Source organism: Carassius gibelio, chromosome A9, assembly GCF_023724105.1.
Source record: "Carassius gibelio isolate Cgi1373 ecotype wild population from Czech Republic chromosome A9, carGib1.2-hapl.c, whole genome shotgun sequence".
Classification (NCBI taxonomy): Eukaryota; Metazoa; Chordata; class Actinopteri; order Cypriniformes; family Cyprinidae; genus Carassius; species Carassius gibelio.
The window spans coordinates 11,174,248-11,195,425 of NC_068379.1; the positions used below are offsets into that span (position 1 = coordinate 11,174,248).

Below are 21,178 nucleotides of genomic sequence, written 5' to 3' on the forward strand. Positions count from 1 at the left end.
TGTGGATTTGGAGAAGGCATTCGACCGTGTTCCTCGCAACATCCTTCGGGAGTATGGGGTCGGCGGCTCCCTACTTAGGGCTGTTCGGTCCCTGTACGACTGGAGCAAGAGCTTGGTTCGCATTGCCGGCAGTAAGTCAGACCTGTTCCCAGTGCATGTTGGACTCCGGCAGGGCTGCCCTTTGTCACCGGTTCTGTTCATAATTTTTATGGACAGAATTTCCAGGCGCAGCCAAGGGCCAGAGAGTGTCCGGTTTGGGGACCATACGATTTCGTCGCTGCTTTTTGCGGATGATGTTGTCGTGTTGGCCTCCTCAGACCAGGACCTTCAGCGTGCACTGGGACGGTTTGCAGCCGAGTGTGAATCGGCTGGGATGAGAATCAGCACCTCCAAGTCTGAGGCCATGGTTTTCAGTTGGAAAAGGGTGGATTGCCCACTTCAGGTTGGTGGAGAGTTCCTGCCTCAAGTGGAGGAGTTCAGGTATCTTGGGGTCTTGTTCACGAGTGAGGGAAGGATGGAACGTGAGATTGACAGACGGATTGGTGCAGCTTCTGCAGTAATGCGGTCGCTGTACCGGTCTGTCGTGGTGAAGAAGGAGCTGAGCTGTAAGGCAAAGCTCTCGATTTACCGGTCAGTCTACGTTCCTACTCTCACCTATGGCCATGAGCTGTGGGTCATGACCGAAAGGACAAGGTCCTGGATACAGGCGGCCGAAATGAGCTTTCTCTGTCGGGTGGCTGGGCGCTCCCTTAGAAATAGGGTGAGAAGCTAGGCCACTTGGGAGGAGCTCAGAGTAGAGCCGTTGCTCCTCCACATCGAGAGGAGCCAGCTGAGGTGGCTCGGGCATCTATTTCGGATGCCTCCTGGACGCCTTCCCAGGGAGGTGTTCCAGGCACGTCTCAACAGGAGGATGCCCCGGGGAAGAACTAGGACACGCTGGTGGGACTATGTCTCCCGGCTGACCTGGGAACGCCTCGGGGTCCCCCCGGAAGAGCTGGAAGAAGTGGCTAGGGAGAGGGAAGTCTGGGCGTCTCTGCTTATACTGTTGCCCCCGCGACCCGGCCCCGGATAAGCGGAAGATGATGGATGGATGGACGGATGGACTGTGTCTTGCTCACTTTTCCGAGAACAACTGCGCATAGATCATAACTGGACTAATGAAATTAACAATAAACAATAAAGGCTCATACAGGTACATCTAATTTTTTTAAAATATCATTCAAAAGTTCTTTACTATTATTATTTTTTTAATAAAAATATAAAAAAAATTGTGTGCAATGAATCTAGACTATAAGAAAGTTAGCTTTTTTGAATTAAATTACAAAAAATAAAGAACTTCTCCATGATATTATATTTTTTGGAGATGTACCTGTATTTGAATATGTTGTTTTCAATGATGAAGAATTAGAAGCATGTATATGATGTGATTTAGCCGTTTGCTTGCTTGTGTTACATGAGAAAATAAATAATTTTGCCTACCTGATGTAATAGATTTAAATGAGTCATATGATGTTGCTAAAAATAACATTATTTGGTGAAATGAAATGTTTTTATGCTGTTTAAGGAAAAAACACATTATTTTGGCTGAATGCCTCAAACATGTGATGGAAATGTTATGCCCCTTGCCATATTGCAGTAAATATTGAGATGTGTGTCCCGGTAAAAACTCTGGCACACCAAAACTTAAACATCAAAACCATTATAAACAAGGCATATGTTGCATCCAGTGTGGACATAATTACTGATTGTAATGACTTATACTGTGTTTTTATGCATTACGTTGTGTATTGTGCAGCATAAACATAAAACCATGTCTGCATTTGTGATCGGAGAATGGACAAACAACAAGCTCTACTCTACACTGCTCAAAACTTGCATTTCAAAAATCAAAAGTCAAGTCAGAGTCTGCTTTTTTGTAAATTCTTCCACATGTACAGCACATACAGAAAATTTAAATTGCATTAATCTCAGACCCTAGGTGCATACATATAACACTAACAGTAGAGCATTAAATACAGATAAGTACAGATTAATATAAAATACAAGTGTACAAATAAAGACATATGTAAAGTAAAGCAGCACGAAGCACATGGGAGATGACATAAACAAACCGATGACATAAATAAATAGTGCAGACATACTGATTGTAGTGGAAAAGAGCTTATTCAGTCTGGCTAAAAGCTCAGAGAGCAGTTCTTTATTTAAACTGTCAGAAGAGGTACTTAAATTAGGTCAGTTCAATACTGAATGCGGTAGTGTGCATACCAATGCTGTACAAAGTGATTGGTGCAGGTTACAGTGTGATAGTGGGAGGGGGGAGTGGAAGGACATTGTGGGAGCTTGCGGTGGCAAATTATTTACATATGTAGGGTCATACTGTAAGTATGTAACATACTGTAAGTCAGAAAAGCCAGCATTGTAGTCTACTCTCCCTGAATCAGGAAACAGTTCTCCATAAAATGCCCTGCAAACATCTAAATATTTATGTTGAACTGTTCTGGAACAGTGTTGTAAATACAACTTAACCACTGATTTCTAATTGTGTGCTCTTTTGGAACGCCAAACAATGTATTTTCACTTTCAAAAAGAAACACAAAGCGACTCTACACAACCTGCCCTCCAACAAATACGCTCGTATAGGTCGTTTGTCCAAATCCCTGAAATATGACCCATCAGAGCGTATACTACAATTGTGCCCCTATTGGCAACGGGATGTTTTCATATTAATGTTGTGTACTCTTGTATTTGCTCTATAACTCAGGTTTTGTGTAGCTCAGTTGGTAGAGTATTGCAGTATACGACTATATGTAATCATGTGATCAAGGGTTTTGATCCCAAAGAATGCACATGCTCATAAAATGTATATGCTCTATAAATCATAATTTTGCATGATTTCTGTAAGGGGTAGGTTTAGGGGTGGGGTTAGGTGTGGTCATTCGAGTAAATATAGGTTGTAATAAGGTGCTGGCACAAACAACCTATATCGGTCGTTTTTTGTAGGAGAACATGCTCTCTCCACAACATGGCGCATTTGGACCTCGTTATGTCAAGTCTTCCCACATTATAATACTGATGTGATGTGTTTTTAAATGAGGTGTTTTAGGAAGGTGTGGACGAGTCTAAACTTTTATTTAGAATATCTCTTTGGATTTGAGACTTTAGTCTTTGCAACTTTACAGATCTTCTTTATGTACCAAGAGCTTGTAACACTCTAAAGAGAAAGGAAAACTTGAAATCACATTTTATGACCCCTTTAATGCAGGTGCGGTTCGCGTTGTGATTCAATGTCTTTAGTATGTCAAACAGTTCTGGTCTGGTATGCTACAGAATTAAATTAGTGATGCTGTCGGATAACGGGTCGAGTGTTCTGTTAAGTACTGCTGGTACACGTATTATTTTATGTCAGTTAGTTTTTTTTTTTCAGTTTACAAAAGTTTAAGTTGTTGTTTATGAAAATAACCTTGCAATGGAAGCAATCAAAATCAACAAAAGAGTAATGAAATACAAGTGCTATAACAAGTCTCAGTTAGCTTAACGTAGTACACGTAGCAAAGGTTTAATATATATAAAATAGATTTTAGGACTATATATATATATATATATAGTCCTAAAATGTATTTTGTACAGAACATATAATTTGGAGATCTGGAAATGTTTTTGAGCCAGTACCAGTTACTTCCTGTAGATTATCCTCCAATTCACTGATTGCTTGTTGAATTGCAGGACAAATCTAAGAAGAAGAAAAAAAAAAACATGAGACACAATGAGAAATATTACAAGCAGCAGGTAGAAGTGTTGATTTGGTTCATCTGTTTTAGAAATAAAAAACACATACCCTCTCATGTATCATCTCTGAGATATGTCCTTTGAAAGAACTTACAAATGGCTGGAAAAAAAAGCTGCAGCAAAACAGAAGCATAAAGGATGGTTGTTAATACTTGATGCAGACCCTTTGATGCATATGATCACACAGCCGTGATCACTCTAGGCTGGTCCCTGGAGCATCCGATCACAACAGTTTGATTAGAATGTTCAATGTGTCACATGATCAGCTGCTAAATTCAGATTTGCTTTTATAATAAGAGGACATTACACTTTTATAATAGTAAAATAATATATATATAATATATATTTTTGCTACTTCCATAATTGTTTATATATATATATATATATATATATATATATATATATATATATATATATATATATATATATATATATATATATATATATATAAACAATTATGGAAGTAGCAAAAATATTTTTTTTACGTGTTGTAAATCAGACAGCTCAGATTTCCTGAATGGCACCACAAACTAACATGGCAGTGCCCAATCATGCATTATGTGTGAGCTAACATGATCATTATAAAGGTGTTTTAACATCAAATTGTGTTTGAAAAACAGGATATCAGATATTTCATGATGTAGTTAAAAAGTCAGGAATTATTTTAATGAAAAAGGAAAAATTACATCAAAGCAATAACAACAATGCTCTACATGTCATACAGACCTATTGTGGCTGCAGTGTTGCCACGTGACAAGTGTAAGAATTACAGAACATCAGACACTTTGATCTTCTGAGACACTCAAAAAAGACACAGTGCATTAACATATAGTCATCTGTTCCCACATTTCACAATAGAAAGTGCGGGAAACACCTCTCTCACATACTTTATCAGTTCCTTCTCATCCCCTTCCTTACCCATCCTCCCTCCACTTGGTTTCACTCAGAATGGTCTGTAACATGTTCTACATTAATGCAAGTGATATTTACAGTCATGTTTGGTGTCATTTAAATTGTCTCAGGGCGACTGGTACAGTGGTCTCAATCTTACAAAAGTAGACTAAAAGATAATACAGAGCCAAAGAGTTAAGAGATATTTTGATTACTGTAATGGGATTGCCCTTTCCCAGGGTCCTGCATGTAAATTACCTTCTCTTCCCATTGAGTTGTAAACCACTCAGGTTCGGGACCGGAGTTGATGCAAATTCCAATTGTTAGTTTCTGTCTCCATCTCGGGGGATGTTTGTCTTAGTCTTAAGTTCTTAAGCAAATATTGCAAAAGGATCAGGGCCTTTTGTAGCCAGACTGAGCCCACGGTATGATGTGTATTCACACACTTCATACTGTGTATTTTGCTAAAAGTCAGGTATGCATCTTTTACTCTTAGATTCATTTTTGAGAATTTGATGTCTTGTATTGATATTGATATCTCCGAAATGTAATTGGCATAATACATATTTACCTGACTAATAATAAATTGTTAAATTTGATTTTATTCTGACTTATTTTGAAATTACTAGATTAAGTGATGTCTATGTTTCCGCAAATTTGCGTCCAGGGTTAGTACATATTAAATCTCAGGCTAGATGGAGCATGAGGCATATCAGGTTAGATTATAGATTTCTGTCTAACTGCTTGACATTAGTTAAGTTGTTATGCGGTTGCGTTAACTATGGGAGGCTAGAGAAAATACTATTAGATTATTAGCATGGTATGGATATATTTTATAGTACTAGCCTCTGGTTATTGTTTCACTAAATTGTAGTTGTTATATAAATCTGGGGTAATTTTTTTTTACCCAAATGCTGGGTTGAGCCTTTTGGGTAATACTTTGGGTTATTTTTTCAGTGTCAAATATAACAACCCAATGTTTGGGTTGTTTTTGTATTTCTCAGATCCTGGGTCAGACTTAACCCAGCGGTTCATTATTTATCGTGGGGATTTGCTTCTCTTCTGGAGAGAGCATTTCTAAGCACCATCGAATTGACGCATTCGTCTGTAAAATACAGTTTTTTTTTTGTTTTGTTTGTTTTTTGAATGTTATCTGTAAAATCATTACTGTGCTGAATAATGTTCAATTTTATGCAGAGGAACATACAGGTGAGCATAATGAATCACCTTTAACAAGTGTTGCTGTCTTTTCGAGTGATGGAAAAGCCTGATGCTTTGCATAAAATAAAAGATTTTATTTTAAGATACAAAATACAAATATTCCCATCAGAGCTGTTTACTGTTTTTAGGCAGGTCATAAAGGAAATCTCAGTATATTTCGGCTATGAGTGAAAGGCAGGAGGGCGGTCTCAGGCGTGAGCAGTATCAGGCCGAACACGGCTACAGCTCGGGCTCAAGAACCAGCGCGACGCAGCGCAGTTACAGTGAAAACAGAACAACAGAGACTGATTAATAACACGTTAATTACTTCTGTTTAATGTTTAATTTTTAGTTTTATTGTTAATAGGTGAAACCATTGGCAAACGTTGAAGGCCAAAATGGGTTCGAAATTGGGACCAAATTCATAAAGAATGGTGGACTATGGAATTACCGTAAGGAAACGGTAACCCTTTTAAAGAACCTTTGTAGCAGAAATGAGTCAAATCAGACAAATCAAAGAGTCTATCAGAGCTGTGTGCATTGAAACATGAGCTGAATTCCTCAGGAAGTCATAAATCAGTTCTAGTGCCACAAGAACCAAGCAAGATAACCAACCAACCAACTTGTTCACACAACAGCTTTCAACATTAACACCAATATAACAATTATTGACAATTTTAATTCGAAGAAGAGATTGTCAAATTTATTGTTCGTGATTGAAATGCAACGCTGGACATCACATGTAAACCCAGGAGATCAAGTTAAATACTTGCATTGACTTCCCCCCACCCAGAAGAACCAGACTGAAATTCCTAAGGGGGAAGGGCTTTAAACCTTTGTCTTCACAGAAAAGTCCTTTGCCAGAGAATGGCAAAGAAACCCTTTTTATACATTATATGTGGACCAGAATGAACTCAAAAAAGACTCATGAATGAATCATTCCATTGCTTAACTCCATATTCATTTACGTGTAACCCACACATTTGACTATCATGTATAATCACTTATTGTGTATGTCTTTTGATAACTATAGGATACCTAGTCATGTCTAGTATTGAAATAATCGCATTTTCTTGCTTGATATTGTCCTGACAATCATTTATTTGTAAAATATATCATAATCATGTTATAGGAATCATGTCCAAAATTAGACCCTGTGAGGCAAGAACCACATGCTTGGTAAGATAAACAAATGATTTATGATACCCACCCCAAGAACATATCTGATTGGTCAAGGCAACATTTGAGGGGTGGCCAACAAGGAAGTTTTAAATACTTTGGATCCCATGAAATTTTGCTTTTAGTCTGCTTTTAGTTCTAGTCTAGCTGCTGCTATTAGCCATGTCGGCTTTTAGTTCCAGCCTTGCTCGTGCTATCAGTCATGCCTGCTCTTAGCTTTTAGCTTGTAGCTTTGCTACCTAGCTTTAGCTTGTAGCATCTAGCCATGCGGTAGTCATCATTGTTCTTTGAGCGCGGTTCCAGCGTGCCTGCCTGCTGCTACTATGAGAAGGAACACAACCTAGTCTCGTCAAACTTTATTTCTTTTCTTTTCCGTTTGAAAGTTTCGTGTTCTGAGTTAAGTTTTGTAACGTCCATTCAACTTCAACCAGCGAACACGACTCTGCACTTTCAGCCAACGCCCAACAACCACGGGCTTCCCAAGACGTCACTTCAGAGACTGAACTTCCAGCCAATCAACGACCTCGGGATAGCCCTTTCACCGAGGCTCCTTCTTCACAGGAGATGCAAGTAACTTTACCTCCAGACTGTGACCTTTACTGGTGTATCTAATATAATTTTAACCTCATTGAGGAACTCAATGCGAGCGCTAATTACGTGATTGATGGTTGTTCATGTTTATGCAATTTAACGTATTGCTGTTAACTTGGGATTCCATATTTCCATTCTCTTAAACTCATCTTTCCCTAACTTTCGACCTTCCTGCAACTTGTGTGAATGTGTGTGTGCGTGCGTTTATGTGTTAGATTAGTTTATATGTCTTAGATTTATCTAATAAAGCCTTATTCATATTGAAAAGAGAAGTATCTTGTGTTTTGTGCTTACAAGTTAATGTCTTAAACTGCCGATCTTGTTACTGTGCTAATTGATAGTGTTTTCACTATAGTTTGGATATTAGTATCCAGCGCAGATTTGATGTTAAACGGCTCGTTCACTGAACCGCAGGCGCGTCTCCGTGAACAGCCGTGAAACAGTGATTCTGTTCAAATTCCCTTTAAAATCTTAAATGATTCCCTTTGAGCTAAATTGACCTGTTTCCCTTACATTTATAATGGTGGAGAATGATTGCGGGCAGTTTAATCTAAATTGTGAGCATAAACCAAGTTATTTAATCTTTGATTTTGCTAAAGGAATGAAAGATGAGAAGCATGCGAGACCTGAGTATGTGTGTGTGTTTGCGTGACGTAAGCAGCGCGCGCCCTCCCGCTTTAATGAAAGGAGCTAGAGGAGACTTTAACTCGAGTCCGTCTCCCCTTTGTTAACAGCAGTAAGTGAACTTAAAAGTAAACATCTGAGATCGTACAATAAGGTAGAAATTGAGCGTGTTCCTCATTTGTGTAATGCCTTGTTTATAGCTGATTTGATTTCACTGCGTGTTCCAGTGTCTCAAACGCTATCTCAGTCACTGTTTGCTGAACGGAGCTAAACTGTTAGTGTTTCAAAAGGGATATAAATCGGTGAATAAAGAATAGTTTTGAGCGGGTTCCTCAATCTATTTATCAAAGTCCCCGTATTCATATTTCATATAGTTTGATTGCCAGTGCGTGTTCCACTGCCGAATCAAATTTGATATTCGACTCCCCTAAGTTAACTTTAAACATTAGAGAACAATGTTTGGCCATTTGTATCCGTTCACAAAGTGAATGCAATCTCGCGTAACACGGCGTGTGTCCGAGAGTAATTTGAATGGGAGTGTTTTAAAAGCTTGATCAAGTAAATTTTAACTGTGTACCAAGAGCGAAGGAAAACTTTTATGTTTGTGTCCAGAAAAACTGGCACGGAGAATCAAATTGCTGAGATTGATATAATAACTACAGCAGGAAGCTGCTATTTGAATTAAGATAAATTTAACTCTATACAAACTGAGAGTTTAAGTGCCACATGGCAAAACAACTGAAAGGCGGTGTTGTTATTTGTATAGTGCTGAAATGAGCTGACATTTCATGTAACATGCTTAACTGTATTTGCAACAATGCAACGATTCATGTGCTAATCCACTAGAATGTGTTTTGGTTGCCATAGTGACGACTGTGACCCGGAAGCCTAACGTACTTCCGGAGCAACTCTGAACTGTGCACGCGCAGCGCACAAACTCCGCGGTGTCGCTAAGCTAACGAAACCATTGCAGTTACATTGAAGTCTATACTAAAGCCACTAGCCTCAAAGGTTAGCCGTTAGCATTACCATCCAGTGGTAGAATAATGTGTGTTTGGGCAACGCTGACGTGATTTAACCATTTTAAACATCTTAACTAACACTTGTTAGTCCCTTTCTTTTTATCGCTCTCTTTTCACACTAGACCACTTATTTTCATTTTACTAGAAAGGGAAATACTGACTCACAATTATTAATTGTCAAATTGAAATTTAATTGAAACATTAAATTTATTTTGAATCATTTAAAATTTCCCTCTCAGGTCATTTCATATGATCTTTTATTTCTAGTATTATCTTTTGGGTCTAATTATTTTAGGAATGAATAAGCCTTGAACTTTGGAAGTTAAGTAAACTTATTCTTCCTAATTTATTTATTACCCATCTGAATATATGCTATTCAGACCTTTACTTATTTGAATGCGTTTTACCCCTCTTCCTGTTTTGGTTATACACTTAACCACTATTGTTTTACGTATTGATTTCCTCTTTTTAATTTCATGTTTGCATATTTTGCCCATTTATTAATTTTTTTAATTTTCCTATTTCTTACCATTTCTTTTGTGTATCCTAGCCTGGGAACGACAAACCTGAGCCCTAAAAGGAGACATTGTTATCCCTCACTACGAGTTCAAATAAATTAGAAAGACAACTCTCTTTCACTTAAAGTTTATTTTGTTTGATTAGTTGTGTAGCAACTAACACAACGCTCTCCTTGTAGTTGAGATAACCGCTACTGAGACTTACCATCTCCTTCCTCTCTCTCCTTTACTTTCCTCTTCTCTTTTTACATTTGTAGGACATGTAAGAACCATCAATCAATTCTAAGTGAAGTAAATACACAATCGTGCCAAAGACGACGAATCATCCTTATGAATTTGATTGTAATCATCCTCTCATTTGTTCTTCCTAACCTCCCTACATTTGGAAACGCAATCCAAGTTTTAGCATCTCATCCAACTTTGAGATCAATTTAATAGAGATACGTGTTGAGCAACTGTCGCCTTCGCTGACTCCCTGGGGAGCGGTCCAACTGAAAGGTGTACGGTGTCAATCCTGTCAGACTAAGAAAAGAGATATCAGAATTATTATTGTATTCTTTTGTCCAAAGCAAGAAATATAATAATAGTGTTTACGTTTTTGATAACATTTAATTGGAAAAAATAATTTTCCCCATTTGAAAAACAGAAATTTTGCTTGTCATTTGAATTTGTTTTTCACCTCTGTCTCTTTTTTTTCCTCTTCCTCATTAGAGTGACAAAGTCTTCGCATCTCTAGTCTACTTAGACACCCTGAGACCAACACAGTCATCACCACATTTCACTAGTGGTTCACAATCACTGATACAACACTTAGTTGTCCCACCACACATAGGCTTTTACTCCACACAGATCTGTGTCAGTCTCTCTTCTCCCCAGCGTGCCAACATGCCGCAGACTGCAGACCCCATTTCCCATGGGGAAGATGTGAACATTTGGCTGAGAGGCATAACAGACAGCCTCACTCCAAAGACATTTGAACTGTTATTATTTTTAATAATAATCCTAATCCTGAGAAGATTCCTGACACAAGATTCAAGCCAGAACAACAACCACAAGGAGCTAGTCAAGATCACGAGCTCACTAAGCTATGCCTTCACAACCCAGCTGAAACTGAGCGACAAGCACATCACCCACCTTCAAGAGGAGCTGACACGTGCTCAACATCGCATAGACAAGCTGGAAGTGAAAGTTCAAGATCAACTCAAAGCACCCAGCGAGAGGGAGCAGGATACAACAGAACAAGTTATGAAGCTCCTAGCAGCCCTGGCAGCAGCTCAGCTCGACCAGCGACATGCAACGGCTGCTCAGAAAGACCTGGTAAACAGACTCCAGTATGCCGAACAGCTACTAGAGAAAGCCAAGATAGACATCAGAAACAAGAATTCTGAAATCAGTGCTTTGAAAGACCACCTTGAAAGGTACAGAACTGAAACGGACAATCTGACCCAAAAACTAGACGATACCAACGATGAGCTCTACATGGTCAGAAAAGAACTCCAAAATGCTTACAAGCACAAACTAGAGCCAAGAAAAGAGAAACATCTCTTAGCCTCATCACTGCTGAGCAGAGCAGAGTCCCACGTCCAAGAACTGGCATATGACGAAAGGAGCGAAGGGCCACAACCCAAAACCTCACCTGCCTTCGCCACACAACCCTTTCCTGCCAACGAAAGAAAACCTCCCGTCCAAGGCCTTGAAGCTGCACACGGGATGACAATCAAAGACCTCAACAAGCTGTCTGAAAACATCAGCAGGTTCAACCCGGACTCCACAGAGAGCCCCGACATCCAAGCTTACCTGCGAGATATCGAATTTCACCTGGAAGTGAGACCTCATGTGAATGACAGAGACTGGTTATACCTCCTTAGAGCCACGTCCAGTTCCGAGGTACGAAACTTTCTAGATCGACAGCCCAGTCAAACCAAGTCAAACTACCAGCGACTTTGTGAGGTCCTGATTAAAGAGTTTACAGACCCAGAGTCTGAACATGGACTGTTAACTGCCTTGGAAACCAAACAAGGTCGTCAAGAGACTCCACAAGCTTACTACAACCGACTCCGACAATCCTACTTTGGTGCACACAACAACTCTGACCTTGAAGAGGATGTGAACTTCAAAACCCTCTTCCTAAAGAATCTGCACCCTGGAGTCAGTCACCATCTAGGTGTCATGGCCTGTCCGAACTCCATGACCATCCAACAGTTGCGTGACCTAACACAGAAGGCCTATAACAAGCAGAAGTTGGCCTCAAAGAAAGGTAACAAAACATCCACACTCTTGAACTCTGTCAACAAAGACTCAAGCCTGGCACTGGACGACACCCAGTGGCATCACAACACCAGAGTCTTCCATCAAGAGCACAGAGAACGTGACGCCCATATCCACGACCGCTTTCAGCCCAACTGCTGGAAAAATCCATGGGACCAGCCACGCTTCTCAAGAAACCAAAAGGATAACATCTGGAAACCTAACCAGATATCCAAAGGTAATCACCTGACTCATCCAAGAGCAACTTGTGTGGGTAAGCGACAACAAAACCCACCTCAGCACCACTCAGACATGCACAGTGCTGAGTATGCACAAGAACATAACCGCTTACCATTAGAAGACACGGAACAAGTCATGGAACAACTAAGAGAGTTCCTTCAAGACAATTTACATGCAGGTGACCATAAAGTTGAGTCATGCTCGCTGTGACCAGCGACAGAACGGAAGGCCGGTGATCACCTGGTGCACCGCATCAGAGATGACAAGCACCTGTTCAACAACAACCCAGAATGAACAAGTCTTTAACGGCCAACTGTTGATGAAAAATCTGAGGTACTAAAGGACATCACCTCAGTCACTAACAAACTGTCAAATGAACTCCAACTCCAAGTTCCAAATTCCCTGTCTGTGCAACAGCAACCACCAGAGCACAGAAGGTCAGAAAGTCTGCTACAGCCAGAAGGCATCACAAGAAGAATGCAACATAGGAGACAAGTTTTGCAACCCAGCTTCACACAGCCATGCCAAACTGCCTCCGACTGTCTGCCAAAGAACTTCCTGCCTTGCTGGACTGACCCCTCATTAGACCATGGACACGCCCTCATCCAAGCCAAGGATGCAGAGAGCCAGTCTTCAGTGACATGCTAGAAAAAGGGGGAGACAACATAGACTTGAACAGATCTGATCACACATGCACTACACCAGTAACACACAACATTACCTACACCCAGAGGTAAACACATCTACTGATAACACAGTCAACAAACATATTCTTCCCACAGGTAGAATATCCAACTTTTAGTGTAACAAAGTTACACATACCCACCATGAAGAAAAGTGCAGCCATCCTCACAATAGGTAGAACACCTGACACTAAGTTAAGGTTCATGACACACTAGCTGCACCTGACATCCTAGCTCAATAGTCGTTGTAACCCATGCTAGGAAAACCCACAGCAGCCTTGTTTTGTTTTGTTCTTCTTCTACCTATCCTTCTCCTTCCCCTCTTTCCTGAGTAGGTGAAATGCCTAGACACCCTGCGAGGGTCGAAGGTCTGATATTAGGATTGACTCGCAACACCTAATATCCGCCAGCCACTCTAAACTGAATGGAAGCCAGAGAGCTCCATGCATGATAGGTCAATTCATTGAATTGAAAATGAAATTACTAGAAAACTAACGGTAAATGTGTAAAGTAAGACAACCTAGAAGAACCAAACAAAGTTAACCACAAATTTGATTGATGAATCAAAATAAAAACAATTTCCAAGACGATCTAAACTATCCTCAATGTGCTAAACTACATTGACTAATTGAACTTAACCACGTGTACCTAAATGACCTGATGCCTGCACCAGTACAGTAACTGTCATGGAGGTGTTGTCTTGCTGTTTGCTGTGTTTGTCTGCTTCTTCTGCCTTTGTTTCTCCAGCGATCGACGATGTCTTCACCTAAACACCTCGCCGATCGAAAGGGGGATATATGTAGCAGAAATGAGTCAAATCAGACAAATCAAAGAGTCTATCAGAGCTGTGTGCATTGAAACATGAGCTGAATTCCTCAGGAAGTCATAAATCAGTTCTAGTGCCACAAGAACCAAGCAAGATAACCAACCAACCAACTTGTTCACACAACAGCTTTCAACATTAACACCAATATAACAATTATTGACAATTTTAATTCGAAGAAGAGATTGTCAAATTTATTGTTCGTGATTGAAATGCAACGCTGGACATCACATGTAAACCCAGGAGATCAAGTTAAATACTTGCATTGACTTCCCCCCACCCAGAAGAACCAGACTGAAATTCCTAAGGGGGAAGGGCTTTAAACCTTTGTCTTCACAGAAAAGTCCTTTGCCAGAGAATGGCAAAGAAACCCTTTTTATACATTATATATGGACCAGAATGAACTCAAAAAAGACTCATGAATGAATCATTCCATTGCTTAACTCCATATTCATTTACGTGTAACCCACACATTTGACTATCATGTATAATCACTTATTGTGTATGTCTTTTGATAACTATAGGATACCTAGTCATGTCTAGTATTGAAATAATCGCATTTTCTTGCTTGATATTGTCCTGACAATCATTTATTTGTAAAATATATCATAATCATGTTATAGGAATCATGTCCAAAATTAGACCCTGTGAGGCAAGAACCACATGCTTGGTAAGATAAACAAATGATTTATGATACCCACCCCAAGAACATATCTGATTGGTCAAGGCAACATTTGAGGGGTGGCCAACAAGGAAGTTTTAAATACTTTGGATCCCATGAAATTTTGCTTTTAGTCTGCTTTTAGTTCTAGTCTAGCTGCTGCTATTAGCCATGTCGGCTTTTAGTTCCAGCCTTGCTCGTGCTATCAGTCATGCCTGCTCTTAGCTTTTAGCTTGTAGCTTTGCTACCTAGCTTTAGCTTGTAGCATCTAGCCATGCGGTAGTCATCATTGTTCTTTGAGCGCGGTTCCAGCGTGCCTGCCTGCTGCTACTATGAGAAGGAACACAACCTAGTCTCGTCAAACTTTATTTCTTTTCTTTTCCGTTTGAGAGTTTCGTGTTCTGAGTTAAGTTTTGTAACGTCCATTCAACTTCAACCAGCGAACACGACTCTGCACTTTCAGCCAACGCCCAACAACCACGGGCTTCCCAAGACGTCACTTCAGAGACTGAACTTCCAGCCAATCAACGACCTCGGGATAGCCCTTTCACCGAGGCTCCTTCTTCACAGGAGATGCAAGTAACTTTACCTCCAGACTGTGACCTTTACTGGTGTATCTAATATAATTTTAACCTCATTGAGGAACTCAATGCGAGCGCTAATTACGTGATTGATGGTTGTTCATGTTTATGCAATTTAACGTATTGCTGTTAACTTGGGATTCCATATTTCCATTCTCTTAAACTCATCTTTCCCTAACTTTCGACCTTCCTGCAACTTGTGTGAATGTGTGTGTGCGTGCGTTTATGTGTTAGATTAGTTTATATGTCTTAGATTTATCTAATAAAGCCTTATTCATATTGAAAAGAGAAGTATCTTGTGTTTTGTGCTTACAAGTTAATGTCTTAAACTGCCGATCTTGTTACTGTGCTAATTGATAGTGTTTTCACTATAGTTTGGATATTAGTATCCAGCGCAGATTTGATGTTAAACGGCTCGTTCACTGAACCGCAGGCGCGTCTCCGTGAACAGCCGTGAAACAGTGATTCTGTTCAAATTCCCTTTAAAATCTTAAATGATTCCCTTTGAGCTAAATTGACCTGTTTCCCTTACACCTTTTTAAATACTGTCCCAAGCTAGGACCAAATCTCAGAGCCCGAAATGACCCTGAATCATCAACCATCCATCACCACCATCAACCTTTGGATTCTGAACCATTTCCCTGCTAATTCTGACAGTTTTTTGTTTCAAATAAGAGATGAGATGTGTTGATTTATAGCCCAAGTAAGAGGAGTAGCTGTTGTGCTAGAATACAGCCATCCTCAGCAGTTTTGGGCAAGTTACTCTGAAAATGCAATCAAATTACTGATTACTCCATTTAAAAGTAATCACGTTACTGTTCTGATTACTTTATTTCAAAAGTAATTAGTTACATTACTAGTTACATTACATTTTTTCTAAATTAAATTTATGAAATTCCAGCATACACGCTCCCAATAAATATTTGTTATTAAAGCATCAGCATTCACAGAACACTGTTATTTTTAACTAAAGCAAGCTCAAACTTTAGCAGGAGCCTTCAAAAGGTTCATATATTTCTCAAACTTCTCAGCAAGCTTGACCTCTGAATCCCATGATCCAAGTCTACACCCTGCCTTGGCAGCGGCATAACTAGAACTGTAAGACGTAGATGATTGTCCTTCATATTTTGACAAGAGGTACAAACACGAACAGAGCTTTCTCATTGGAAACAGTCAAAATGAGCACATTGAGAGCCCTCGAGCACTGAACGTGCTAGCTCCTAACCTAGACACATGGCACATAAATCGTGTGTCTCCAAGTGCCTGCAGGCACAGAAACACACAATTTCTTCAATGTTTACCTGCCTTGGTCTTTCACACATACATCAAAAAGACAGCTCCTGAAGACAACAAAAGTTGTCTTTTATACTTTTATAGTTCCGGGCACTCGCCCATGAAGTCACGGGTCATGCGGTCTAATAGGATTGGCCTTTTTTTTTTTTTTTTTTACACAAGCTTCAAACATCGGTCATGCTGGTAGCATTCCCCACAGTGTCCGCTAGAGGACACAGCATGAGTTCCCTAAAAGGGTAATGCAGTAACTTTCTTCTTTCTTGACAAATCTGAGATTGAGGGGAAAAAAGAAAAAGGAAGGAGAAAGAAAACTCCCATATACATTGGTCTGGACGTTAACACACAACAAAAACCTTCTATCTGTAGAACTTTCACAGAGAGGTTAGTAACAATTGTAAAATCATGAAAATAGGGAACAAAATAACAAAATCAACAATGTATAATCAGTAAATATTTATAGTACAGTGAGTCAAGACATAAGAGCAGGTGTTAACTCCAAAACAATTACAACCATGTTTCCGGCAAATCAGTTTCATCAAGAACAGGGGAAACGTGCCTGGGTTTAGTCACAGTAATGATCAAAACAAGCTCCAACTAGCATTAAAGTGTTACATAGTGTTGTAGACATTGTCTTAGATCATTAAAAGCATTAAACATTCCCATTAACTATTAAAAAGTAGCTCCCAGACTTGCCTCAATCACTCAACTGCATACCAGTGATTCAAGATGATAAATTCTAAAATAATAGTCGCCTTTAATAATCCAGCTTAACAGAGACATATGTAGACGACTGATAATGTAAAGAAGTAGCACCACTGTTACCAATGGATGAGATGGTGTCGAGGAGTGTTGAAGTTTCCATTTTAATCAAAATGCAAAGACAAATTCGAATGATGCATTGAATGTGTTGTGATCCGCCGATGACCAATGTGAGATCCACAAATCATAGAGGTTCCCTATCAATTTTTTTTTTAACTGTTTAAATGATTTGGGAATATCTTGTGCTTTTCTATGGGAAAATGGCAACAATCACTATAATTAACAGCTTTATTAGTGGTAGTCACAACTAAGTCATGACAGATTGTTGTGCGTATCTTTAGGTAGCATTTCAAATCTTAGTCTTTTATGTTTTGTTAACCAAAGTTTGTTTTAAAACTGGTCTTACCTAGCACCTCCATGGAACTGAATGTCCACACCTCCTACATTATCACTACAGGAAATGGTAGTGATGGAGAGACGACCAGCTTCATCTCCTAACCCCAGGAGGGTTTGGATTCTGATATTGTAGACGACCAGATCAAATGAGCCACCGTCATGGCTGCAATCACAGAGCAAAAGACAATCATTTTACTAATCAAGGAACTACTTCACTCCTTGATGTTGCAAATGACTTATTAACACGTTTTATGGATGTATAATGCACATTTCTAAAATGTAAAATCCAGCACACAGACACTGAACACAACATACTTCATGATTCTTAACTTGCCATGCATAATGACATGAAAAGCAGATGGTGAAAGCATAATGGTTAATTTGTTGATTATAAGCATGAGAAACAAGTATATTCTATACAAGTATAGAAAAATTATTCTTCGGAACACAAATTACGATTTTTCTGATGTAATCCGAGAGCTTTCTGAGCCTACATAGACAGCAAGGGAACTACCACGTTCAAGACCATGAAATGTAAAAGTATTCCCAGCCAGTCTCCTCCACCATTCATGAGAGTACTATGATGCATATGTGCATCCCTCTGCTTGTAAACAAGGTGCAGTGCATGCATCAAAGCACTGGTTCCTTTGTCATCAGCATCACACATATGTTTTGTGGTTCTCTTGTGAATGGTGGCAGAGAATAACCCGGAAGAGAAGAATTGTTGAATAAAGTAATTATTTTTGTTATTTTGAACACAAATGTATTTCCTGTAGTTTCATAAAATTATGGATGAACCACTGATGCCACATGGACAACTTTTTTTTTTTTTTCTGACAGACAATACAGAAGAATGGTTAAAGGGAGAGAATGAAAAAAAAAATGCAGTGGCACAGCAGAACCTGGGTTCCACCAAAAATAAATAAATAAATAATAATTTCCAGGGAAAGGGATTAAAAGGAAACTTCATAATTTCCACCCTCATGCCATACTAGTTGACTTTCATTTATCAGATGAACACAAACTAAGAGTTTTAGAAAAAAAAAAATAAATAAAAACTTTCTCTTTATATAATGCAAGTTTATGGGACATCCAAAAATGACACTTCAAAAACTATACACAAAGAGAATATGACAGTAACCCATGCAACCTTCTTCTTAAGTCTTCTTAAGTGATACGATAAGAAAAATACTAATTCAACATCACTGTCTAAAAGGACAATTAATCATTTAAATGTTTAATTTGGGGCATTCAGAGTTTTTTTTTTTCTTAATAAACATTGATAAATAATTGTGTGGCGAGTGGGGCGGGGCCGAGAGGCGTGGGAACGAGGAGTGAGGCCAGGTGTAGTGATTGGAGATGAGCTACACCTGCGCCCCACCGCCCGTATCGAGTCCCACGTAGGAGATGGAAGGATATAAAACTGGAGTGACGACCGTGAAGGACGAGAGAGGACCAGGCCTGGGATATTATCTTATGTGTTTGCTTTTTATTTGTGCGCGTCAGTCGCCGTGAGGGGCTGACGCGCTGTTTTGTTTATCTTTTGAATTATTAAAATTATGTTTTGATTGTGCGCCGGTTCCCGCCTCCTTCTTCCCGATGAGTAAGAAGTTCATATCATTACAGTGGTGCCGAAGCCCAGGAGAAGGAGGGACGCGCTGCTGAAGATCCCTCGCCGCTGTGGTGAATCCGCGGTGCCCTCGAGCAGGCGAGGTATGTGCCGCCAGGGACGCTCGAGGCGGTGGGCTGGAGCGAGTTGCCGGGGACGGGCGAGCTCGCTGCCGACCGCCCACGACAAGGAGGGGCGGCTGCCGTCCGTGAGGGAGCGGAGGAGTCGGCGCCGTTCGCCAGGGGGCCGGAGCCTGCCGCCTCCGTGACGGAATCCGGAGGGGCAGGGAACGGGGGACTCCTGCCGCTGCCCAAAATCGGAGGAGCCGTCGCCGTCCATCGGGCGGCGGAGGAGTGTCGTGCCGTCCGCCGAGGGCCGTCCAGTGCCACCGCCAGGTACCGCGGAGGAGATCACCCAGCTGGTGGAGGGCCGAGTAGCAGTGCGTCTGGGAACCGGAATTTTTTTTTTTTTTTGTTTTCCTCTCTCCCCTCTCTCGTCCCTGTCGCTCCTCCTTCCATCTCCTTTTCTCTCGCCTCGTCTGTCCTACCCCCAGGTTCCCGCAGGTCCCCGTGAGCGGTCTCCCCCGGAGGGAAGGGGGGGGGGGGAGAGTAGAGCGCAGTCTCGGGAGTACCCCCCGGCCTGCGAGGGGCGATGGGGGTATGTGGCGAGTGGGGCGGGGCCGAGAGGCGTGGGAACGAGGAGTGAGGCCAGGTGTAGTGATTGGAGATGAGCTACACCTGAGCCCCACTGCTAGTATCGAGTCCCACGTAGGAGATGGAAGGATATAAAACTGGAGCGACGACCGTGAAGGACGAGAGAGGACCAGGCCTGGGACGTTATTTTATGTGGTTGCTTTTTATTTGCGCGCACCAGTCGTCCGCGAGGGGCTGGTGCGCCGTTTTGTATTTATTTTGGATATTAAAATGAGTTTTGATTGTGCGCCGGTTCCCGCCTCCTTCTTCCCGATGTATAGGAAGTTTGTATCATTACAAATTGTTTGTGACTAATTAGATTAATTAATGATAAAAGCATGTTATTATTAAGATTAACCAAAAATATTCACTGACAGTCCTAATTCCTACTTGATGATTCATATTATGACATTGTAAATACAACTTAACCACCACCTGGTATAAGAACATCACTAAACATGAATTACAATTAATTTATCATATAATGTTTATTTAAACACTTTTCTTTTGGAGATTTGTAAAATTAAAAAATATGAATTGTATTTAAATTCTCATCACTGATTTTATTTGCACGCAATTTTGTGCATTGAGCTAATATATTACATAGCTAATGGCTCTATCAAAACAGAACAAATAATGAATAAACTTTTTTGGCCGGGAAAACGCAACTTTGCTCCCTCAATATGCTTCCTCAGATTTGATGGTGAACTTTTGAAGCCAGACATTTACCTGATGAAAGTCATAATTTAAGTAGAAATGTGTGTGTTTGATCCATGAAAATTATGATCATTAGTTAAAGTAAAAAGTACTGTTTTTTTTCTTAAGAAATGTAATCAAGTAAAAGTTGCAAGTAGTCATTGTAGTTGAGTAAAGTACATATCCCCCCAAATAATACTTAAGTACAATAATCAGGTAAAATTCCTTAAGTATTTTACACCTCTGGAATTCTGATATGCTATTCTGTTCACCACAATTGTAAAAAGTTATCTAAGTTACTATATCCTTTCTATCAGTTTGAAGTAGTTTGACAATTCTCTGTTCATCAACAAAGTGTTTCTAACCATAGAACTGTTCCTCGCTTCAAGCTTAAAGATATCACATCTCAAAATTGGCAATGATTTGGCTTGTTCAAAATGACAAGGAATTATGTTTTAAAGAAATATTTGTGAGTAAAAAGTATTTTGGAATGTTCTCAAAATAAATATAATTTTAATGTACAGATACTTTAAAAGAAATTGCAGTAACAAACTAAAAATTCTAAACAAAAATACTTTGTTACTACCCACTACTGATAGAACATGTTATATGCTTTCAAGATCACCTGAACAGTGAAACTGAAAAATTAACTGCGAGTCGGTTGAAAATCGATTGAAATATATGTGA

The 21,178-nt window shown here is 39.9% G+C and overlaps 1 protein-coding gene across 1 annotated transcript in view; it reads right to left on the bottom strand.

Annotated features, from left to right (window-relative positions):
- bpifcl (BPI fold containing family C, like) overlaps nucleotides 1-21,178 on the bottom strand; it is a 47,711-nt gene that overhangs the window by 20,600 nt on the left and 5,933 nt on the right. The window contains exons 5-7 of the mRNA XM_052606987.1: nucleotides 17,505-17,657; nucleotides 3,836-3,899; nucleotides 3,670-3,730 (exon numbers count right to left, since the gene is read on the bottom strand). Of these exons, the coding sequence (XP_052462947.1) occupies nucleotides 3,670-3,730; nucleotides 3,836-3,899; nucleotides 17,505-17,657 (278 nt within the window). The remainder of the gene's footprint in view (nucleotides 1-3,669; nucleotides 3,731-3,835; nucleotides 3,900-17,504; nucleotides 17,658-21,178) is intronic.